At 36.1% G+C, this 24641-nt stretch overlaps 1 protein-coding gene across 1 annotated transcript; it reads right to left on the bottom strand.

Moving 5' to 3' along the window:
- Window positions 1-17746: 17746 nt before the first annotated feature.
- LOC141601118 (uncharacterized) lies at window positions 17747-18775 on the bottom strand. The gene has a single exon (XM_074421386.1). The coding sequence runs from the start codon at window positions 18773-18775 to the stop codon at window positions 17747-17749; it is 1029 nt and encodes a 342-aa protein (XP_074277487.1).
- Between the last annotated feature and the right edge of the window lie 5866 nt (window positions 18776-24641).

The raw sequence follows: 24641 nt of genomic DNA, 5'->3' as shown, positions 1-24641 counted from the left end.
AAATTATTGTTTACGAAACAATTGAAACTGAATGAATAATTTATTATAAATACAAGACGTTGTGATTTATAATTGATAAGCCATTTTGGTACAAGTAATTATGAATTACTAAGTCGATTTTGTATATGACGTATTTTATTAATGCGTTGATTTTTAATATGATAAAAATACATTACAATTACACATGACTTGTAACATGTGACTATTGACAAATGACAAATATAAAATGGACCTCCCATTTTATAAGTGCCGAAAAATATGAAGGGAGAATTGGGTTTAAAATTATGTTAATTATTTTAAGTGGAGAACAAAACAATTAGCTACCTAATTGTAGCCATGCAAGCCTACTTTTCTTGGGAAGAAAATGTGCACCATGCATTGGCTCACCACACCTCCTCCCCACCGGTTTTTCAAAAGAGATTCTCCATCATTCACTACTTCATATGATAATTTCTAGTGTGAGAAATTATCACTAATTCTCTCTACATCTTATGAAATATTAGAGAAAAAAAATCTCCAAAATTTTTCCCTTCTCTTGGCCGAATAAACAAGAGAACAAACAAATATTTTGGGTCAATTTTAGTAAGATTAATATCGTTCTAGTACTAATAATATTAGTCTATTAAGAGGTCATCTTGGGTATAAGTCTTTGGGAGGGATTCTAAGCTTGAATCCTTGTTCATCCAATATTAGGAAGCTCAAGAACAAGTGAGTAGGAGAACTCACTTGTGCCCAAAATCCGAAACTATCATAGTAAGGATTGATGATTTCTTCTTTACATCTATTTATGTTTGCATGCATAACATTTGTAATTATTTTATGACTAAATAATTTGTCACATATATGAATATGTAAATTAATGAGATTAATAATTCCAACACTTTTATTAGAATTCTGAGGATGAAGTTGAGGTGAAGTTTCCTCTTTTTGAGTGAAGACATTAGTTCTGGAACATTCTTGTAGCACTCTTCGTAGTTGGTTTTCCTCAATTAATCTTGTATTTCCTTGATATTTTATTATGTGAGCGGTACATTTCGTATGGCATTCTTGGTAGATAACTTGTTAAGCAAAGTGAACACCTAGGTGTTAGAAATCTATATCTCATAATACTCAACATATTCATATATGTTCAAATTTATTTAGTCATAAAATAAATTACAAATCTTATGCATGAAAACTTAAATTAAAAAGAGAAGAAATCATCAACCCATAAATGATAATTTCGAATTATTGGGCACAAATGAGTTCTCCTACTCACTTGTTCTTGAGCTCTCCTAAAATAGATGAATAAAGATTCAAGAGTAGAATCTCTCCCAAGGAATTATACCCAAAGTAACCCCTTAAAAGATTAATATTATCAATACTAGAACAATATTAATCTAAATAAAATTGACCCAAAATATGGAATTTTGTCTCTTATTTTCGGTTAAGAGAAGGGAGAAGATAGAGTAATTTATCTCTCTAAAACTATATATTTTAGATGATATTAAAATGAATAATACACACTAGCTTTTGCATGTAGTGTTTGAGTGAAAAATAAGCAAAAATATTTTGCTCTTTTCTTATGGGAAAACTGAAAATGGGGAGAGGAGATAACCCAATACATGCTCACCTTTTCATCCCAAGAGAAAGCTATGTATGCAAGGCTATATGTAGGTATTATCATTATGTTTTCCACTTATAAATAATCAACACAATTTTATCCGAAATACTCCCTCCATTTCGATACACATACATAAAATGGATGAGTCCATTTTATTTGTGATTTTGTCAATATGTCACATGTGACACATTTCATGACATCTTATTTATAAAATGTATTTTTAACCATTAAAAATCAACATATTGATAAAATATGTCACTTATAAAAATTAACATAGTAATTCACAATTACTTGTACCAAAAATGGTTTACCAATTTATAAATCACAACATCTTGTATTTATAATAAATTATTCATTCCGTTTCAATTGTTTCCGTAAACAATAATTTCATCTAAGTAATAAAACAATTCGATAACTTAGACCGTATCTTATTTAATCAAATTACAATGAGACACGTAAATATTACTTCCAAAATCGTCCGTCAATTTTAAGTAATTTAATTAACTTGTATCGTCATACGATCAATTAAACATTCAATTAAGAGTGTTACCCTTTAGGTATGACCTAAGGGGATCAACTGATCACCACCGTCGCACGACAGTAATGTCAAACTCTAGTTAGCCAATCATTACCGATATGTGTGGACCAGTTGACAGTAAGATATTACATAATGTATTCTTAAAATGAGACTTAAACATGTGATCATCATGATCGACAGTTGTGATCGCATTATTGTCGGAGGACACATATTCCAACAATCTCCCACTTGTGCTCGACAAGTGTGCATCACCAATTCTCTTGTCCTATTACTATCTCCCACTCAATGCAAGGTGTCTTTCAGGTCGTACTTGCAAGTGATCACATCGACAGTGGTTTCCTCGATCTGGAGAATAACTGATTGACCGGAATTATCTACCATAGATACCTTCTGAGCGTGGCCACGCATTTCCAGTTCATTACTCCTCAAGTGGCCCTGAGATATTGTTATAACCCTGACAAGGGGTGGACAATTCCTATTGCACTCATTCCCTTCGACTAGCCACATCCATCATAACCCAAAATATGCCCATTTGACCCCATTTACGAAGGTCGTAGTAACACAAATCAAAGTTAATCTGAAACTGTGACATCTTAGGCGAACAGTCTTTAGTCAAAAGAATCGACTCATTAGAATACTATAGTAGCTCTCGCCACGACCAGGCTATATAAATTTGCCAGAACTCTATAAGCGGTCATAAGGCCCGACAAGGTGTTCCTAACAGTCTGCCTATGTCATCGACTAGTCATCTCATATGACTCTCTGGCATTTGAACTTGCCATCAATCGCATCACACTCTAGTCACTTCGAGACGTCACCTCATAAAAGTGACTATGGGCGAATACCATGTTAATCCGGGTTCACTTTAACGGGGTTCAATATTGTCTCTACAGCCCGTTTAGATGTAACAAAGTATAAAAGGAGTTTTCAGATTTTAAAAACTCGAACGACAAATGTGATTATCATATGAGTAGTCAATACTTGATTACTACTTCATATCCAATTTAGATCTTGTATGTAGTTGTTCATCTCAATTCAATTGAAATGACATGACTCATCATGTTAAGCCTATGAGAAGGCTTTGGTTAGTAGGTTTTATCAACTTCTTGTACCTTACTCAACCTTACTACATACTCGTTTTCCTTTGTAATGTATACATTTGCATTACAAAACTTTTTGAGTACGTGTCGAGATCCAATCAAGACATATGCCCTCTAGCCTTAGAATAGCTCCCACTGTTTTCACAGTGTGGGGAACTCATCCTTCTTGCACATCCCATTATTGCAAGTGTACTCAATTTCCGTTGTAAATATTTCTCATTGTTCTTTATTGCCTAGAACGATTCTAGACAATCTATTTCTTAAATAACATAGCCACAATGGTATCTTAACCATCCTAATGTGTTTTGATTATGGTTTTGTCGGAAACCATGTGCAATCTCAATTGTCAATTGTCATTTGTGTAACACCCTTACACAAAATTGCATCAAAATACTTTGCTTTACATCCTTAATGCTTCTGCAAGCACTTAAGGGTAATCTTCATGGCTTACTTGGTAACTATTACTTAAATTCAATTTGAAACAATTCATCATACTCAAAGTATATGAAGTGTTATACATCATTTCCTATTTAATTGATTCGGCAGCGGAAGCAAATGGAATCAATCAAATGTGTTCAACTTGATTGAACTAGTCTTGAATCTTATCAACATAAGACTTCTAATTTGACGCTAATATCATGTGGATTTATCTCCATAAATCCAGATATTATGATGTATTATAATACTCCAAAAGTCTTAAATCATTCCCAATGATCAGTATGTCATCCATATATTAGATTAATTAAAATTTCCGTAACTCCCACTAATCTTCATGTATAAACATAACTTCTCAATTTATTGAGAAAAGTTTCATCACATGATCAAAATATTGATTCCAACTCATTGATGTCCTACTTAAGACCCTCTCTTAAGTTTCTCATTATCTTAGGATGGCAAGAATCTACAAAACTCAAGACATGTATTGAATACATTCCTTCTAATTTAAGTAGTGGGTTTTAGATTCACTCGCTATATGTATATCATCATAATGAAACACAATCCTTATGAAGATCCAAATAGACTTAAGCATTTCAACTAGTGCAAAGCATTTCAACTAGTGCAAAACCCTTTGCAACCAATCAAGCTTTGAAATCTCTCTTTATTAGTGCAAAAACCCTTTGACACTAATCAAGCCTTTTATTTCGGATTTTCATGGCTCTAAGCCTTGTATTGAGTTGTGACTTAAACATTCTCATGTGAGTCATATGTCCATTACTTTCTAGAAATAATCAACTTGAATCAAACGATTTCTTTGTAAGTTACAATCTATTTACTTTCTAAAAGTAACACTAATTCATCATCTTCAACAAGTGATGACTTTAACCTCCTAGGTTTTGAAGAAACAACGTTTTACACAAAACGTCTCATGTAGCCAAGAAAGACCAGTTTCTTGCGACATAACATTCTTTGGCACAATACAATTTGTGGCTCTTGAATATTTCTCCCACTCTGTCTTGTAGAAATAAACTTGTATTTTTAGAAAGACAGCTTCACGAGCCACAATCCCGTTGTACTCGTGATTATAGTAAGGAAAAATGAGCATTTGTTTCTTTTGAAAACTTACAAACATGGTACCCTACCATTTCATATCTCATATGATACGTTTTAGATTAAGTGGAAAATTAATTTAGACAAAATGATAAAATCCCCAAAAGGATCAAGTAATTCAAAGTAACTTGATTGAAGTCCAAACCATATCGAATAGCGTTTGATTCCTTATCTAACCACACATTATCCTATGATGTGTGTTGAGAGTGATTAACTTGTGGTACTATATCACATTTCATTAGGCTTATATCAAAGTCTTTACTTTGATAATCCCATCACGACTAAATCGTGAATCCTTGAACTCTTTGAACTTCTTCAAAGATTTCTCTATTTACCTTATTAAGTGAACACATTAGCGTCAACTTAAATCGTTGGTAAAAGAAAATGGTCAACCTATTTTGGATCAATGATTTACAACCTCGATCTCCTTTTCAACCAAAAGGCACGAGACATCTTGCTTTGAATACAAGATACGCATATACCATAAGATTAAATGGTTTCAAGAGTACTCGATTACTCTTTGCTTTCATCATTCCAGAATCTAAGGTTTAATCTTGGGTTACCAATTTGAGTCTTGCATCATCTTCATGATATATCATTCTAGTTTGGTTTAGAATATAATCACTTTGATAATGGGCTAGCCATAAATCAAATCATGGTGTATAGGGTCACAAAAGTGAAACCTCTTTTGTATCTTAACAAGTTTATATTCTTATTTAGAGTTTATGCACTTAATAGTCATAATTAAGTACAACTATAAACCCTAAACTAGATTGAGTACACAATGACTTTATCTCTCGACATTATTTGATGCTAGACGTCATATTATAATCATCTTATGTATCGAATACAATGATGAAAACCTCCACTGGTTTCTAATATTGACGAAGTAGTACTAGCAAAATTTATGTTAATCAAATAAACATTTAAAGAAGAAGGTCCCATTAGATGTCCCACAACTAACTTGTTGATTCTTCAATAATTTGGGGTAGTTTTCTTTCTAGCGTCCAACAATTAAGACAATGGAAACTTTATCGGTCGGGATTGATAGGTTTAGTATCGTTATTCTCAATAACTTCACTTTTAACATTACCTTGTATCAATTCCATTCTAATTTTACTTCTTTGAACTTTGTCCTTTTCTTAACTGTTTAAGAGAATGCTCCCACTCATTTCAATGAGTCTTTGCTTAGAGAAGCAAAATTGAATTTTATGAAGACTACTCTTTAATTAATTTGTTTTAGTCTTAAAAATTTCATTGAAGTGGTTGCGGTATTTTGGTCAATTTTGATTTCAAACAAATCTAGTTACCAAAAAGATGTAACGTTTCAAAGTACTTAACTCAATTAAGCATATGAGAAACAATTCATTATAAGTAGATATGTTAGTTAAGAATCAAAAACCCTTTTAATCACGAATAACTTTTATCTATACTCTTCACAAGATATCCTTACATTGGATAATACGAGGTTTTTAGAAGAAAAATTCAAATTTTGTCTTTAGTTACGATGTTTTAATAGAGATTTGAATAAAAATCGAAATGATATCGTATATGAATTGTGGTAAAGAAATAGAACAATATGAGAACGGAATAGTGGAAAACAAAAACATTTGTCGTTATAAAAATACTTGTAAATAATTTAACAAGTAAAGCATTTACATAGTGACCTCTACCCAACTATGATAAATGATTCCAAGATCCAAATTCATATTAACTTGGGCACGGTAGGGCCGATTCATCCCTTATCAATATAACTCGGTGGATTAACTATTTAATCTGTAACGCCCCGTAACAACAGGAGTACAAAATGGTATATTTTATTATTAGCAGCGGAAATTACAGAGCGTTACCGCCGTATTTCCCCATACAGAGATATACAAGGCTTACATTATTCTTTAGTACAACCGAATAACTAGTAACCAGTCTTATTGATAAGATAATATTATTATGATACATTATTCTCATTCTATTTTCTTGCGTCAACCTCACTCATGCCCTTCCCTGTTTCCTGTACCTGAAAAAGATTAATAAAATAAAGGGTCAACCAACCACCGGTTGAGTATATTTCCCATAACCTTCAACTCAAATTAATATAACTCGAGTCATTATTATTGAACAGGGCCACATTACGGAGTCGACACTCCCTTAGGCTATGCCCTCCTCCGTGTACACAGGATAACCATTTTTTTCTCTTTTACTCTTTTTTCTTTTTCTTTTTCTTTTTTTTTCTTTTTATCCGGATATATATATAACGGGGCGGAGCCAATTGCCGAGCCCCCTGCCGAGCCCACTTCAGAGCTCACATCCATGTACACGGGATAAAATAATAATGTGGTCCGGTCCCTTCCAATAATAATGTCCCAGATGGTACATTGGCCAAATGTACACCTTAGCAGTGGTATTTTAACATTTACATTATCATGTGAGCATTATAACGTCAATTATTAAGACAAACAGTACCACATTCATATCTCACGTAAACCACATTACGTAAAATATACAAGTATAACATAACTTTATCACATAAATAATAATTCACGTACATTATAATATCAGTTAAGTAATTATAACGATAATATACTTACTCATTATATTAACTTAAGACGAAGGGGTAGGAAATATACCTTATATTCTTCGTTAGCTCGCTAAGTTTTCAATAGAGGCTATTGTTTCCTTTTGGGTACTTGTGAAACCTGAGGCACTTTGGCCCCTTATTTATAGTAATTTTAAGTCGGTTAATGTATGCCCTATACCTCCCCTAGCATTCATACGTGGTAACTATTCTTACCAAGTTCAACCTATGTATTTGTAGGTCGATTGCGTGGAAATGCATGACACCACATGTTTTTTTTACTATATTTTAGTTTTACCTTCAACATGTGATAAAAATCCATTTTTTATATAATATAATTTGTAAAATATCTAGATATTTTAACTTACGGGTTATTTTCTTTGAGATTGGTCTAGTAAAAATTTTACGGGTGAAGTTATTATTGAGTCGGATTCTAATCGAACTATTTTATTCTTATTCTAGGGTCTTACCTATACTAGGTTACTACGTCTTCCGAATTTTATTGGGTCAAAATCTCCTTCTAGGACGGATTCATTTCATTTGTGTACCTTTTTCGACTTTACTAGTTAAAAATTCTTTCCCTTTTCGAATCACTATTTTTCTCAAATAAGATAATTTTATTTGGGGTATCACATTCTACCCCTCTTAAAATAAGTTTCGTTCTCGAAACTTGGATCATTACCTTATTGGAACAAATAAGGGTATCGGATTCGCATTTCTTGTTCCGTTTCCCAAGTTGCTTCTGTGTCATCATGATGTGACCACAAAACCTTTACTAGTGGAATAACTTTGTTTCGAAGAGCCTTTTCCTTGTGATCTAAAATTTTGATCGGTTTCTCCTCGTAGGTTAAGTCATCCCTAACTCGCACTGGAGGTAAGTTAATGACGTGACTCGGGTCGGGGATATACTTTCTTAGGAGTGACACATGAAAAACGTCATGGATTCTAGAAAGTTCTATCGGAAGGGATAATCTATAGGAAACATCTCCAACTCGCTCCACTATCTCAAATGGTCCTATATATCTTGGACTCAATTTTCTCTGTTTCCCGAATCTAATAACCCCCTTTGTAGGTGATACCTTGAGGAAAACCGAATCTCCCACTTTGAATTCCACTTGTCGTCTCTTAGGGTCAGCATAACTCTTTTGACGACTCTGAGCAGTTCTCATTTTCCCTTGTATGAATTTTATCTTATCTGTGGTCTCTTGAATCAGATCTGGTCCAATGATCCTTGACTCATCAATATCGCTCCAACATATTGGAGATCTACATTTTCTCCCATACAAGGCCTCAAAAGGAGCCATTCCAATGCTAGCATGGTAACTGTTATTATACGAGAACTCTATCAAGGGCAAATGTTGTTCCCAAGACCCCTGAAATTCTAGGACACATGCCCTCAACAAATCCTCTAGGGTTTGAATTGTTCTCTATGTCTGTCCATCGGTCTGTGGATGGAAAGCCGTGCTAAAGTTCAAATGAGTTCCTAGGGCATTTTGAAAGCTTTTCCAAAATTTTGCTAAAAAGTTTGTGTCACGATCCGACACAATGGTTTTGGGAACTCCGTGTAATCTAACAATTTCCTTTATGTATTTCTTTGCCAATTTTTCTGAGTTCCATGTTGTTTTTGTTGCTAAAAAGTGTGCGCTCTTGGTTAATCGGTCCACAATTACCCATATCTCATTCATTCCCTGGGCTGTCGGAGGTAGTCCTGTCACAAAATCCATTGCTATTGACTCCCATTTCCAGGTGGGAACATCTAAAGGCTGCAAAAGTCCTCCTGGCCTTTGATGTTCGATTTTTACTTGTTGACAGGTTAGACATTTTGCGACAAATTCGGCAACCTCCTGTTTCATATTATTCCACCAAAACATTTTGCAGAGGTCCTTGTACATTTTGTTCCCCCCTGGATGAATCGAATATCGCGTGTTGTGAGCTTCCTCTAAAATTTTTTTCTTAAGGGTTTCATTATTAGGTACACACAACCGATCTTGAAACCAAAGTGACCCGTCATTTTGGATGATGAACCCAGGGGATTTCCCTATCTCTACGTTCCTCCGAATCTTTTCTAATTGGGGGTCCATCTTTTGGGTCTCTTTTATTTCCTCCGTTAAGTTTGGTCTCACCTCTAAGGCTCTTAGTTGCCCGACACAAACCCCGTCATCCATGTCGGTACACAGATTTTTATTGCCTTCTTGGATGCTGATTTGATCACCCATAGGCGAGTTAACAGTAAGTCATTTACGGCTAAGTGCATCCGCAACCACGTTTGCTTTACCTGGGTGGTATTGGATGTCTATTTCATAATCCTTGAGAAACTCAAGCCACCTGCGTTGCCTCATGTTAAGCTCCTTTTGGGTGAAGAGGTATTTCAAACTCTTGTGGTCTGTCTAGATACGACAAGAAACTCCATAAAGATAGTGTGTCCAAATTTTTAGGGCAAAGACCACAGCAGCTAACTCCAAATCATGGGTTGGGTAATTTTGCTCGTAAGGTTTTAGTTGTCTTGATGCATAGGCAATCACTTTCCCATTTTGCATTAAAACACAACCCAATCCCTGTTTTGAAGCATCGCTGAAAATTTCAAACCCGTCCGTGCCATTTGGAAGGGTAAGAACAGGTGCCGAGGTAAGTCGTTTCTTAAGTTCACTAAATGCTTTTTCGCATTTCTCACTCCATTCAAACTTGGTACTCTTCTTTATAAGGTTTGTGAGTGGTTGGGCGATCTTTGAAAAATCCTCCACAAAGCGGCGATAATACCCTGCCAATCCCAAGAAGCTACGTACTTCTGTAACGTTTTTGGGTTTAGGCTAGTTTATAATTGCCTCAACCTTTTGGGGATCCACTTGCACACCCTTCTCTGAGATAACGTGCCCTAAGAAAACAACCTTGTCTAACCAAAACTCGCATTTCTTCAGCTTAGCATATAGCTTATTCTCCCGCAACGTCTCCAAGACTATTCTCAGGTGTTTACCATGCTCCTCTTTGGTTTTGGAATAGACGAGGATGTCATCAATGAAAACAACCACAAATTTGTCCAAGTATGGCCTGAAGACTCTATTCATGAGATCCATGAAGACCGCGGGGGCATTGGTAAGACCAAAAGGCATAACTACAAACTCATAATGCCCATATCGAGTCCTAAAGGCTATTTTTGGAATATCTTCGGGTTTTATCCTCAATTGGTGGTATCCTGATCGCAGGTCAATTTTGGAGAATACTGTCGAGCCTTGCAATTGGTCAAATAAGTCATCTATCCGGGGTAAAGGATACTTATTTTTAATGGTTACTTTATTAAGTTCACGATAATCTATGCACAATCTCAATCTTCCATCCTTCTTTTTCACAAAGAGTACGGGTGCACCCCATGGTGAGGAACTTGGCCTAATGTACCCTTTCTCTAATAGTTCATCAAGTTGATCTTTGAGTTCCTTCATCTCCGCAGGAGCCATCCTATAAGGTGCCTTAGAGATAGGTCCTACACCGGGTACTAACTCAATGGTAAAATCCACCTCACGATGTGGGGGCATCCCTGATATTTCTTCTGGGAATACGTCTGCAACCTCTCTAACTACAGGTGATACTGTCGTTTCGTACCAAAAATAAAATACCTAAGTACTACTAACAGAAGTCAGCGGTAAGTAGGGTCGATCTCCACAGGGAGGCGGTGTACTATCTATTTGTCTATTTATCTGTCTAAATGTCACTAATGGGGTTGAATTGATTCAGCTAAACTAGAAACTAAGGCAAGGGAAAAGAATTAACAGTAAGAGAAAGAAGTATGCTAAGAGTCGGTCCACCGTGGCAGCTATCAGATCTATTTTATCAGGAATATTAAGGCGATTAGACTATTGATAAGAAGAGCTATGGTCGTCACCTTTCGGTCCTTAAACCGCCCTAGAGTGTAAACAGCTTAACTTTCGCCCTCACTGCAATACCCTATTGTAACTAAGCAAGCCTTCCCTTCCAATCTTTCGATCTAGGTCGGGGTTAACTAGGATTATGGGTCTCCTGCATGCATACATTCGACCAGATAACAATTAAATTGCCTAATACAATTCCTATCGCAGGTCTAATCTGTTTAATACAGTTAAAGCATTGCTACCACGGCTTCCCTAATCCTAACATACTAAGGGAAATTAGCTACTCATGATAAAAGGAGAAACGAGAGATAAAGAAATAACAATAAACATGACAATAATTAAAGAAGAAAATAAGAGAAGAAATAAGAGGAAGAATTAATACCGGATTAATGATCCGGAAAAGAGAACAAAGTAACAGTGTAACGTAACAAGGGGAAGAAAAAGGAGAATTAGAGTGTCTCCGGATAAGAAGAGATGCTTCCAAAAGACAACCCTTACTCCTATTTATAAGAAATTAGGAGTAAAGGTTAAACCTAATGACGGAAATTAGACTAAAAAGCCCAACCCGTGGCATAGTCCACTCGATCGAGTAGAGAAATCACTCGATCGAGTGAAGTTAACTCTAAAACCTGCTCGATCGACTAATAGTGTCCTCGATCGAGTAATGCACAAAAAGAACTGGTCGATCGAGTAATCTAACCCCTCGATCGACTTATTATACAACCTAAAACCACTCGATCGACCAAGAATGTCTTTGATCGAGTGATAATTGACTTCAGCAGCTTGTATTTCTCGTTAATTTGCCTTTGACTTGTCCTTTTAGCTCCCGGAACACCTTCACGCATCCCAAGACAGCAATATTTCCCGCTCCAAATCATCTCTTCCTCCAAATGCATGCAAAACGGACGGTAATTAGCTTGATTTCCGCTACTTTCCGGTCTATTCCTGCAAATAAGACAAAATAACCCAAAGTAGCATATTCGGGGCATTTCGTAGCATAAAACCACGATAAAAGCATAGAAATACGCGCATAAAATAGGCTAAAAAGACTATATAAAATGCACGTATCAAATCTCCCCAAACCAAACCTTTACTCGTCCCCGAGTAAACTCAAAACTATACACTAATGGAACGGAAAAAATAACTCAGAGCTAGCTACAAATGCCCACTTAAGCCAATTTAATGCAAGCAAACTAAACACTTATAGCAAGACAGTCAAATGCAAACGAGTTGTAAGATGTTTATAAATAAAGCTGAACCGTCGACCTTGCAAGACCTTTAATAGTGGACTCTCACGGGTCACTCTTTCTCTCATGAAGCAAAGGGCGAACATATATGTGTATAAGAGAGAAAGAAAGATAGTCGCTCACCTAAACTACGACCCACATAAACATGCATGCAGCTAATATGATAGACAATTCTAACTACCGTACACACATTCCAACCAAACAAGGTCCTGTCACAGCTGAGGGCTTACAAAAATATGGTAAAGTGAGGCAATGGGTAAGAAAAGGCAAAACATGTTATGGGAATGTGGAGGTATAGGCGGCCAAGCTAGTACCTAAACAGAACCATATATCAACATCCGATTCCAACTCAATTATGAATTAAGCACATGCCCTTCATTTGGCATAAAACTCACCAAACCAAACTGAACTCACTCCTCAAATGATATAAAATAGAACATAGGAGCAGAAACCGTCTCATAATCAAACATCTTTCCCCTTTTTTTTTCTTTTTCTATTTTTTTCATTTCTTCGGTTTCTCTTTTTATTTTTCGAATTCTCTTTTTTTCTTTTTTTTTTCATCACGTTTTTTTCTTTTCATCATCCTCCTCTCCTTCATAGATTACCAACTCCAATTCAATAGAATACGCGCCAATATTTGATACAATGAAATATATACCGCAAAACAACAATCTAAACTAGCTTGACAAGGCAGGCTAAATTTGGATGTAGCTAAAGGTCAACTGGCAAATTTGGCTAATGTGGAGTTAAATGGGTAAAAATGAAAGAAAGGGAATTTGTAAGCACCTCCCTGCATGTGACACCAACCACTAACCCGAATGTATGACGGCAAAAGCAATTGAATTTCATATACGTGCAAAAATAATGAACATGCTATGCAAGGAGTACTACTCTCAATTCCTACATGAACCGGTCATAAATGACACCAGTTTATAAGGCTCTAAATCTTAGAAATTATAAGTAGGTTGCCAAAATTTCAGGTCAAGTCTATTCGTTCAGCTAAATTTAAACATTAACTCGTAGATTATGCAAAAGACAAAGCTAAAAGATAACAGTTCAATGCAAGGCTTAAGCAAAAAGACAGTTGCAGTGCAATATCATCATTGATATCTACCGTTCCGACTCAACCTATATGCTAAATTAAACGTGAAATTTTTTGAATTTTTAACAATTTTTTTGATTTTTATGAGAATTTTATGCATTTAAACAAAAATAAACAACAATGCAAACATAAATAAAACGTGATAACATAAATGCATTAAAAACAATATGCAGACACAGATATGGATGCATAACCTCCCCAAACCAAACCGTACAATGCCCCCATTGTACCAAAACATGGAAAGGAAATGCAAACTGAAGGAGGAAAAGAGTAAAAGCGGAAAAAACTCACAAGATTGCGCGAAATAAGGGGACCTCCCCAAACCGACCATGAAATGGGAGGTTGCTAAGGCCCGGAAACCGTCTCAGGAAGCTAATCCAAGTCAATATCACTCGATATCCGTCCAACAGTGGTCGATCGAGTGAGTGGGCATCCAAGAACTGCTCGATCGAATGGTGCACCAGTCGATCAAGTAGTTTCGATTCAGAGGGGTCGATCGAGTAACATCTTCACTCGATCGATGGATTCATCAAAAGGTACTCGATCGAGTAGAGAAACTACTCGATCGAGTGGATCTCAACGTGTACCGCAAAAAACATAATGAAAAACAGCCCGTAAACTAACTAGACAAGCAAACTGATAAAGTCTATGGTATAAAACCATTTATTACAACTGAAATAAAATAAAGAACAAAATAAAATCTCCTGGTTGCCTCCTGGTAGCGCTAACTTCAATCAGTCCCTACGACCTTCTTTTCTTTGAGCCTTCTAATTAATCACGATCAAAACAGCTCAAAGCGCGCAGCAACCTGTCAAATAGCTGCGCATGTGCTACACAAAACAGTAAGTAGCACCAGAGTGGAATAACAAAATAGGAAATAAAAGTGTTTAACTTTTTAAGCCGAACAAATTTCCTATGGGCGCTCCTAAATTTATCCACAAAATAAAGGAGCGCGGGAGCAATCGTCAATTCATTATGGTTTGAATTCAAATTAGCGATTTTGAGACGACATGTACGGTGAAAATCAGTTAAATTATATGTCCACATGGGAGGGGGTAAAGCATTAAAAGGACATGCATGAATCGAGAGGGTAATATACAAACAATAATAAAATTACCGTTTACTACCTCAAAGTTGGTTGCTCTCAACGAAGGAATCACCGACAAAGGAATGTAATACCTCATCTCGTGCTAGGAGCAAATTCGACTCACCGCTTCTTCATCAACCTCCTCAGTGGAATCCATCCCGTAGATCGCAGCTTCAAGTGTATCCGACTCGGCTGTGAATAGGGGAGGTTCACCGTAACCTTCATCATCGTCAGACTCGTCATCCAAATCAAACCAGAATGACGAACCAAAGCTCCCAATGGCCAACTCAGTCGATCGAGCAGAATAATCACTCGATCGACCAACTTCCTCCTGAATTCCACTCGATCGAGCAGCAATTTCACTCGATCGAGCTGTTTCTCCTGGAAAATCACTCGATCGACTAGTAATTGTCACTCGATCGAGTGATTCCTCCTGTACAGCGCTGAAATCCTCGTGTGGGGCAGTGAAATATGATAGAAACTCGTCATCCGAGTCATAGAGGTCATGCTCCGCATTGGGTAACACGGTTTTCTCAAGGGAGAAACCACTCTCAGCAAGGTATACCTCTTCTTCTTCCATCTCAGCCGCTAACTGAGCAATTTTAGACTTCAGCTCAATGATTTGAGCATCCGCACGTCTATCACTCTCTTGCCTCACTCGATCATAATTCTGTATTTGAGATGCAAGTATCTCCATTAAAGACCTCAGTTCTGCAACCTCTTCTTCTTGTATCTCAGCTGCCAACTGAGCAATGTCAGTTTCGAGCTTTCCAAGTCGCGAAGAAGTGCGTCTATCATGATCTTGCCTCTCTCGGTCACGATCTTGCAATTGAGATGCAAGTGTCTGCAGTAAGGATTTCAGCTCCGCAATCTCTTTTTCTTGTATATCAGGAGGATCTTGTTGCGGCGGCCATTGATAGGGTGGATGTGGCGGCACAACTACAGCTGCATTGTGCTCAGCAGGACCACATCTCCCGAAGTAGATCACCTGCTGTTCCATATAATGGGACATCGGTGATGGGTCAAAGGTACTCAAGCCTTCCCTTTGACTGTCTTTCACCTAGAACTGTCTAGGTAGTACCTGTAAGGCCTATCAAAACAGCACTAAACGAAAGATTAAAACGGCCTCAAGGGATAAATCCCTTGAAGCTAAAAACAGATAAAATTAAACAAATAAATAAATAGATTGCCTCCCCGGCAACGGCGCCAAAATTTGATACTGTCGTTTCGTACCAAAAATAAAATACCTAAGTACTACTAACAGAAGTCAGCGGTAAGTAGGGTCGATCTCCACAGGGAGGCGGTGTACTATCTATTTGTCTATTTATCTGTCTAAATGTCACTAATGGGGTTGAATTGATTCAGCTAAACTAGAAACTAAGGCAAGGGAAAAGAATTAACAGTAAGAGAAAGAAGTATGCTAAGAGTCGGTCCACCGTGGCAGCTATCAGATCTATTTTATCAGGAATATTAAGGCGATTAGACTATTGATAAGAAGAGCTATGGTCGTCACCTTTCGGTCCTTAAACCGCCCTAGAGTGTAAACAGCTTAACTTTCGCCCTCACTGCAATACCCTATTGTAACTAAGCAAGCCTTCCCTTCCAATCTTTCGATCTAGGTCGGGGTTAACTAGGATTATGGGTCTCCTGCATGCATACATTCGACCAGATAACAATTAAATTGCCTAATACAATTCCTATCGCAGTCTAATCTGCTTAATACGCTTAAAGCATTGCTACCACGGCTTCCCTAATCCTAACATACTAAGGGAAATTAGCTACTCATGATAAAAGGAGAAACGAGAGATAAAGAAATAACAATAAACATGACAATAATTAAAGAAGAAAATAAGAGAAGAAATAAGAGGAAGAATTAATACCGGATTAATGATCCGGAAAAGAGAACAAAGTAACAGTGTAACGTAACAAGGGGAAGAAAAAGGAGAATTAGAGTGTCTCCGGATAAGAAGAGATGCTTCCAAAAGACAACCCTTACTCCTATTTATAAGAAATTAGGAGTAAAGGTTAAACCTAATGACGGAAATTAGACTAAAAAGCCCAACCCGTGGCATAGTCCACTCGATCGAGTAGAGAAATCACTCGATCGAGTGAAGTTAACTCTAAAACCTGCTCGATCGACTAATAGTGTCCTCGATCGAGTAATGCACAAAAAGAACTGGTCGATCGAGTAATCTAACCCCTCGATCGACTTATTATACAACCTAAAACCACTCGATCGACCAAGAATGTCTTTGATTGAGTGATAATTGACTTCAGCAGCTTGTATTTCTCGTTAATTTGCCTTTGACTTGTCCTTTTAGCTCCCGGAACACCTTCACGCATCCCAAGACAGCAATATTTCCCGCTCCAAATCATCTCTTCCTCCAAATGCATGCAAAACGGACGGTAATTAGCTTGATTTCCGCTACTTTCCGGTCTATTCCTGCAAATAAGACAAAATAACCCAAAGTAGCATATTCGGGGCATTTCGTAGCATAAAACCACGATAAAAGCATAGAAATACGCGCATAAAATAGGCTAAAAAGACTATATAAAATGCACGTATCAACAGGTATGTTAGATACACGGGGTTCAGACTCTGGGATTTGGTGAACTTCACACAGAAACCCTTCACATCCCTGTCGTAGTAACTTTAAGGTTTTAACAAGGGATATGATCCTATTGACTTCGTTGTTTTTCAACCCCTGAAAATTTATTTTGTCCCGGTTTGGTTTCGTAATAGTTACTATTTTCTTATGACAATCTATAAGAACATGATTTGCTATAAGCCAATCCATCCCTAGAATGATATCAAAATCGTGTAGGTCAAGTTGGACCAGATCAACTAGGAAAGGGTTTTCTTCTATGGTTATGATACAATCCTTGTATACAACGGAACACGGGGTTGTTTCTCCGGTGGGTAATCCTATCAGGAGTCCTAAATCCGGGTTACTGGATACTAATTTCAATTTCTTACTTAGCGATTGTGATATAAAAGAGTGAGTTGCTCCGGTATCAAACAGTACACTAACAGGAGTAGAGTTAAATAGAATGTTACCCGTGACCACATCAGTTGAATGTTCTGCCTCCTAGGCATTCATCACGTACACTCGACCAGGCACAGGGCCTTGTCTTTGTACCATGTTTCCTTGCGACCCTGGGGGAAGCCTAGGGGGGTTGTTGTTGTTAGTGTTGGTGCCCACTCCAGGCGGCTTGCTCCTTGCTATCGGGCAGTTTACCCTTTTATGATCAGGGCTCCCACACTCAAAGCATCGCAGGATGGGGTACCTACATTGGTTTGTGTTGTGATTGGTTAATCCACATTTTGCACATCGGGGCATCTGGTTTCTTCCCTGAAACATGTTTGAGGGAAACCTTCCTCCTGCCAAATTAGGCTGCTTATTCTGATAATTTTGACCTAACGCACCGCCTCCCTCAAACTTTCTTTTTGGTTTGGTTTGTTCACCCTCACGCTCCTTCATTATCCTTTCTGCATTGGTAGCCTTGTCATACATCTCTTGGTAGTTCAAACAGGTATGGGTTGACAACCTGTCACGAAGGCTCCAATTAAGCCCCCTTTCAAAACGATTCATTCTCAATTCCTCAGTCGCCACCATGTGCGGTGCGAATCGAGACAATTCCATGAATTTCGCTGCATATTCCATAACAGACATTGACCCCTGTCTTAAACTATTAAATTCCTCTTCCTTCTGTCTCCTAAGAGACACGGGGTAAAATTTTGACCTCAGGAGTTCCTTGAACTCGGCCCATCCAAAACCTTCCTCATTTTTCTTTTCCTTGACTGTTTCCCACCAAAGGTCAGCTTGGCCGACCAGGTAGTAAACAGCAAATCCGACCTTCCATTTGTCAGGGCAGTTTACAGCCTCAAAAAGTTTGTCCATACCCCTTACCCAATCCTCAAAGACCACAGGGTCAGTTTTTCCGTCGTAAGTTCTTGGGTTATAGCTAGCCATTTTCCTAAAATATTTCATACCCTCATCTTCCCCATTAGACTTATTTCCTTTCACAGCTTCAGCTATCATGGCGACAAGGGTTCTGGTGTCTGACTGGTCTTGGGTTATTGGTTGATTCACCTCCGAACTTTTGGGGTTAGACATCCTACCGTACGAATGAAAAAAAAGTTAGGTACTTTCTACATAATTCCGCATAGGCTCAAGTAACTACTTACATAGTAGTTATGCATCATATCAAACTTATCATACAACATTCCTATCCTACAGTATCTTATTATACATTTCATCACACCTACTTTATATTAGTGGGATACCGAGAATGGTCGGGTAGTTCATTATCATAGTTGTTATTCTACCCTTATTTATTTCACACACCCCTTTTTTTTCACACTTATATTACATATGTTACATATGTTACATCCTGGCATTCATTGCAAACATCTCAGTTGTCATCCTCGCCGGAGTCGGGTGTGTACTCTAACACTGTACTTTCACCATCACTTTCGTCATCGGCATCACCATTCTCATTATTATCACCGTTTGCGGAGTCAGCATCTGATAAGTAAATCACATTGTTCCTTTCTAATGTAATTAACTCTGCAGCTATGTCTTCAAATGTGGGATACCATAGACAATTCAGTCTCCCTCCAATATATAGATATTTCTCATGGTTTGGAAACCCATTAACAATTAAATCAGAATATTTTTCCTTGATTCCGGTCCATGGAATAACGTTGGGTACCGTCTCTACGAGACATTGTGCTTGGAACGGAACAGTAAGACCAAAATGGGGAAACGCATAGTTGTAGGTTGTCATGGCTACTCTTAGGCGTTTTATGTGGTCGCTCACTCTGTCATTGGGGTTCATAGCAATTTCGTGTGGGTTCGGAAAGGGTGCTGCCATGATCTTAAATCAACACAATACACAAGTAATCACATAATTAGATCAAGCATAAGCATCCACGTAAGAAAACAAATAAGTTGGCAAGATAAAATCGTCTAAGCTACCCGTTAATCCTAGGGCGTCTACCCATCTCTCTCCCAATTTTTTTTTTTGTGTTTTATTGACCCGCTTTTTTTTTTATTATTTTTTTTTTTATTTTTTTTTATTTTTTTTTAACCTGGCTCTGATACCACTTTTGTAACGCCCCGTAACAACAGGAGTACAAAATGGTATATTTTATTAATAGGAGCGGAAATTATAGAGCGTTACCGCCGTATTTGCCCATATAGAGAAATACAAGGCTTACATTATTCTTTAGTACAACCGAATAACTAGTAACCAGTCTTATTGATAAGATAATATTATTATGATACATTATTCTCATTCTATTTTCTTGCGTCAACCTCACTCATGCCCTTCCCTGTTTCCTGTACCTGAAAAAGATTAATAAAATAAAGGGTCAACCAACCACCGGTTGAGTATATTTCCCATAACCTTCAACTCAAATTAATATAACTCGGGTCATTATTATTGAACAGGGCCACATTACGGAGTCGAGACTCCCTTAGGCTATGCCCTCCTCCGTGTACACAGGATAACCATTTTTTTTCTCTTTTACTCTTTTTCCTTTTTCTTTTTCTTTTTTTTTTCTTTTTATTCCGATATATATATAACGGGGTGGAGCCAATTGCCGAGTCCCCTGCCGTGCCCACTTCAGAGCTCACATCCATGTACACGGGATAAAATAATAATGTGGTCCGGTCCCTTCCAATAATAATGTCCCAGATGGTACATTGGCCAAATGTACACCTTAGCAGTGGTATTTTAACATTTACATTATCATGTGAGCATTATAACGTCAATTATTAAGACTAACAGTACCACATTCATGTCTCACGTAAACCACATTACGTAAAATATACAAGTATAACATAACTTTATCACATAAATAATAATTCACGTACATTATAATATCAGTTAAGTAATTATAACGATAATATACTTACTCATTATATTAATTTAAGATGAAGGGGTAGGAAATATACCTTATATTCTTCGTTAGCTCGCTAAGTTTTCAATAGAGGCTATTGTTTCCTTTTGGGTACTTGTGAAACCTGAGGCACTTTGGCCCCTTATTTATAGTAATTTTAAGTCGGTTAATGTATGCCCTATACCTCCCCTAGCATTCATACGTGGTAACTATTCTTACCAAGTTCAACCTATGTATTTGTAGGTCGATTGCGTGGAAATGCATGACACCACATGTTTTTTTTACTATATTTTAGTTTTACCTTCAATATGTGATAAAAATCCATTTTTTATATAATATAATTTGTAAAATATCTAGATATTTTAATTTACGGGTTATTTTCTTTGAGATTGGTCTAGTAAAAATTTTACGAGTGAAGTTATTATTGAGTCGGATTCTAATCGAACTATTTTATTCTTATTCTAGGGTCTTACCTATACTAGGTTACTACGTCTTCCGAATTTTATTGGGTCAAAATCTCCTTCTAGGACGGATTCATTTCATTTGTGTACCTTTTTCGACTTTACTAGTTAAAAATTCTTTCCCTTTTCGAATCACTATTTTTCTCAAATAAGATAATTTTATTTGGGGTATCACATAATCGATTCTACTTTTAGAACTCTTGGTCGATAACATTACATTAATATTTATCTTTAGCCCGGAACACATGCGACTACGGTCACGAATACTTCCGTTGAGCTCAATCCAAATTTCGAATAAATGTGTCCATGATCCAAATCCACATCAACTTGGGCACGGTAGGGCCGATTCATCCCTTATCAACATGAATTCGGTGGATAGACATTTATCACCCACTTCCCCTACGTAACAAGGTTTGTACCCCGGTAGGGCCGAGCGCACTCCCTCGTGAAATAGGTTTTCATGGTTTCTACTTTTTGGTAAGGCTAAGTCTCAATTGTTTATTTTAGCGAGAGGTCATGTCAATTTATTATCTATCACGTTTTAAGTGAACTAAAGCGGTGAACTACGATAATTGTAATTGACACGGTCGAAATACTAGATTAAATGATAATGCATGTTTTAGTTATGGCGATTTAGCGATGCATGCAACATATAAATAAAATGCAAAGCATAAAAATAAATCCTAGTATGGCCTTCTTAAAATAGTAAATCTAATAAACTATTACAAATTCGGAAACCAACTCCATTGGTCCCTAGAATTTCGGTCTTGGCACGCATCTCGAGGTAACACCGTCTTTAATGGATCGCCTTCTCGAGTGGCATCGTCTTCAAGGAACTCCGGAATAAATAAATTACATAACAAATTACATAATTTCCTATTATACATTTGTAATTAAAATAAAATAAATCTATTAAATTACAAAACGGTGATACGAGATCACAATAAATTACAACCGAATCGATATTCCCATACATTTCGGGCAATATCAATTAAAAACTAAGGCCATACTAAGTAAAATTACATAAAATAAAATTATGACAATCATAAATAAAATGCAGCATTATAATATGTAAAAGCATGCCCAATTTTATGCTAAATCGCCTTTAAGGAGCTAATATCGTATATTAAACGGTTTTTACGGATTTGCGTGATTCAACCTTTTAAAATCACAATAAATTACATAAAATCATATTTATGCCCAAGTTAATTACCCTAACCAACTTAGGACTCAAAATTAGTCTCCACTAACATATTGACAATAATTAACTTATATTTCTTAAAATTGTTCATTAATGGACTCAAAATTACAATAAAATGCCATAAACTCCAAATAAATCACAAAAATTTCAAATAAATTTGAAATTTGAAATTTAAACTCATGAACATTCTGGAAAAAAATACCATGACACCCATAATGTTCAAAAACTTAGGTTAAAAAATTCGAAAATTATCGGGAAAAACAATGTTGCTGTTTATCGGATTTATCAATTATAATCATAAAAACATGAGAAAAATTATATTTATCAACTTTTAACTTTTAGATCTGAAATAGGTGATAAAATGCAACATGTGACGTTTTTCCTTAGTCATGAAGTATGTTTTAGCAATTTTTCACTAATTAAAGTCACTATTTATGTTATTTTTCATCAAAAATTCATAAATCATGCATAAAGACTTCATTATAGCCAATTATTTTACACACATCTTGTAAAATTGCATGTGATAACATACTAAATTTCTATGACCAGATTCGAAATATTACTCATATTAACCTATTTATCATTTAAATTCGATTTTTATATTGAAAAATCCATATTTCGAGCATAAGACCTCATAAAATTATGAAAAATTAAGGTCATCAAAATATAATATATGTGAAAACATATCCAAAATCTACTGGAAAAAACAAAGTTTAGCTAATTTTATTCCAAAAATGACATTTTTATCATAAAATCACATTTTAATGCCATTATTATATAAAATGAACAATTAAAAATCCATAAATTAAACAAAATATCCTAAATACATTTTAGGATCAGAAAGTTCAACATGCATAATTGATTTCCTGATATATCATAATAAACACAAATTTATAAGTTTTATTTGTTAATCGTATAACTCGGAAAAACTATAACCGATTTGCATGCAAACACTAGTAGAAAAACCCCCTATAGTGGCGGTCATAAATGGCCTTTTTATGGCGGTTTTTATAAATTTTGGGTGCGCCGTATATCACGGGGTTGTTTAGACTTTACGGCGGTTGTACAACCGCCACAATAGCTTAGCTATGGCGACGGTTTTTCAACAAAACCGCCATTATAGGTTTAGATAAAACGACGGTTCTTACACTAGAACCGCCACTGTAATTCATATATAGTGGCGGTTATTATTTGAAACACCGCCACCATAGGTATTTAAATAATATCATATTGCACAACTATAGATAAGCACAACGACGGTTGTTTTAATAGAACCGTCGTAAAAGGTAAAAAAAATGACGGTTGTTGTTACAGAACCGCCATTATAGGTAATTATAACGTCGTTTGTTTGGCGAAGAACCGCCATTAAAGGCAAAATATTTTCGAAATATTTAATTTTTTCACGTCGTTTCTAAAGGAACCGTCGTAAAAGTTATTTATATTTTTTTAAAAATAATAATTAATTTTCTACGGAAATTTCAGCAGCACCTCCCCATAAATTTGACAATTCCAAATATTATATGAACACAATAAGACCTGTCAAAAGAAATGTAACCACATTTATAGTATTCCTAACAACACACGTCCAGCAACAAACTTACATCAATCTCGCATCACATCCAACATAAAAATAACATCAATATCATTATTATCAAAGATGCATATCCAAGTGTATGAAAAACACATGCCTTAGTTGATAAACTAATTGATAAGTTCTCTAAACATTTAGTAGCCCACTCTTCTTTGATCTCATGAATATCGCCACTTGACATGCTTGATTCCCCCATAAGCTATAGTTAACAAATAGGTCAATTAGTAAGAATATAAATCAACAATTAGATAAATAAATCATACCAAGAACGGAAAGGAGATATACCTTCACAAATTCTTCCTCCTTTTTAGTTGAAAAGTAAAAAGTTATGTTATACATCCATTTCATAACATAATAACCACACTCGTAATCATTTGGTTGTTGAGGACACTAAAATTTATAGAAAAAATAGGATATTAGTTATGTAATATATAAAATGTAATTATAATTCAAAGTTAGTTGTTAAAATATAGGAGATCATATTTCACTTACCAAGATGTCATCTTTGATGATGAGTTTATTATTCTTTCTAGCGAAATTTCGCCTTCTGCCTTGCATGCAATGTATTGACCAAGCGTTTTGGAGTCTTTTTTTTTATGTCCAATCTCTTTGGATTTTTTCGATCCGAATCCAAAATATAAATAGTGTTTAACCCCAAGCATGTAACGATCAACATCCAATGGTTGCTACACATATAAGTTCATTTGTTGGAATTACTATTAATAATAGGGTTATTTAATGAAAATACTCCAAAATATCGGTGTGCTTCTCAAAATACTTTGAGAAACACCCTAATAGTTTGGAGTATTATCATTAAATAACC

Source organism: Silene latifolia, chromosome 9, assembly GCF_048544455.1.
Source record: "Silene latifolia isolate original U9 population chromosome 9, ASM4854445v1, whole genome shotgun sequence".
NCBI lineage: Eukaryota > Viridiplantae > Streptophyta > Magnoliopsida > Caryophyllales > Caryophyllaceae > Silene > Silene latifolia.
The sequence above is the reverse complement of the archived record's forward strand: the minus strand, read 5'-3'. Positions and strand labels throughout refer to the sequence as shown.

Bases quoted from the DNA above. Each gene is read 5' to 3' on its own strand.
- LOC141601118 (XM_074421386.1), bottom strand. From the start codon at position 18,775: ATGTCTAACCCCAAAAGTTCGGAGGTGAATCAACCAATAACCCAAGAC.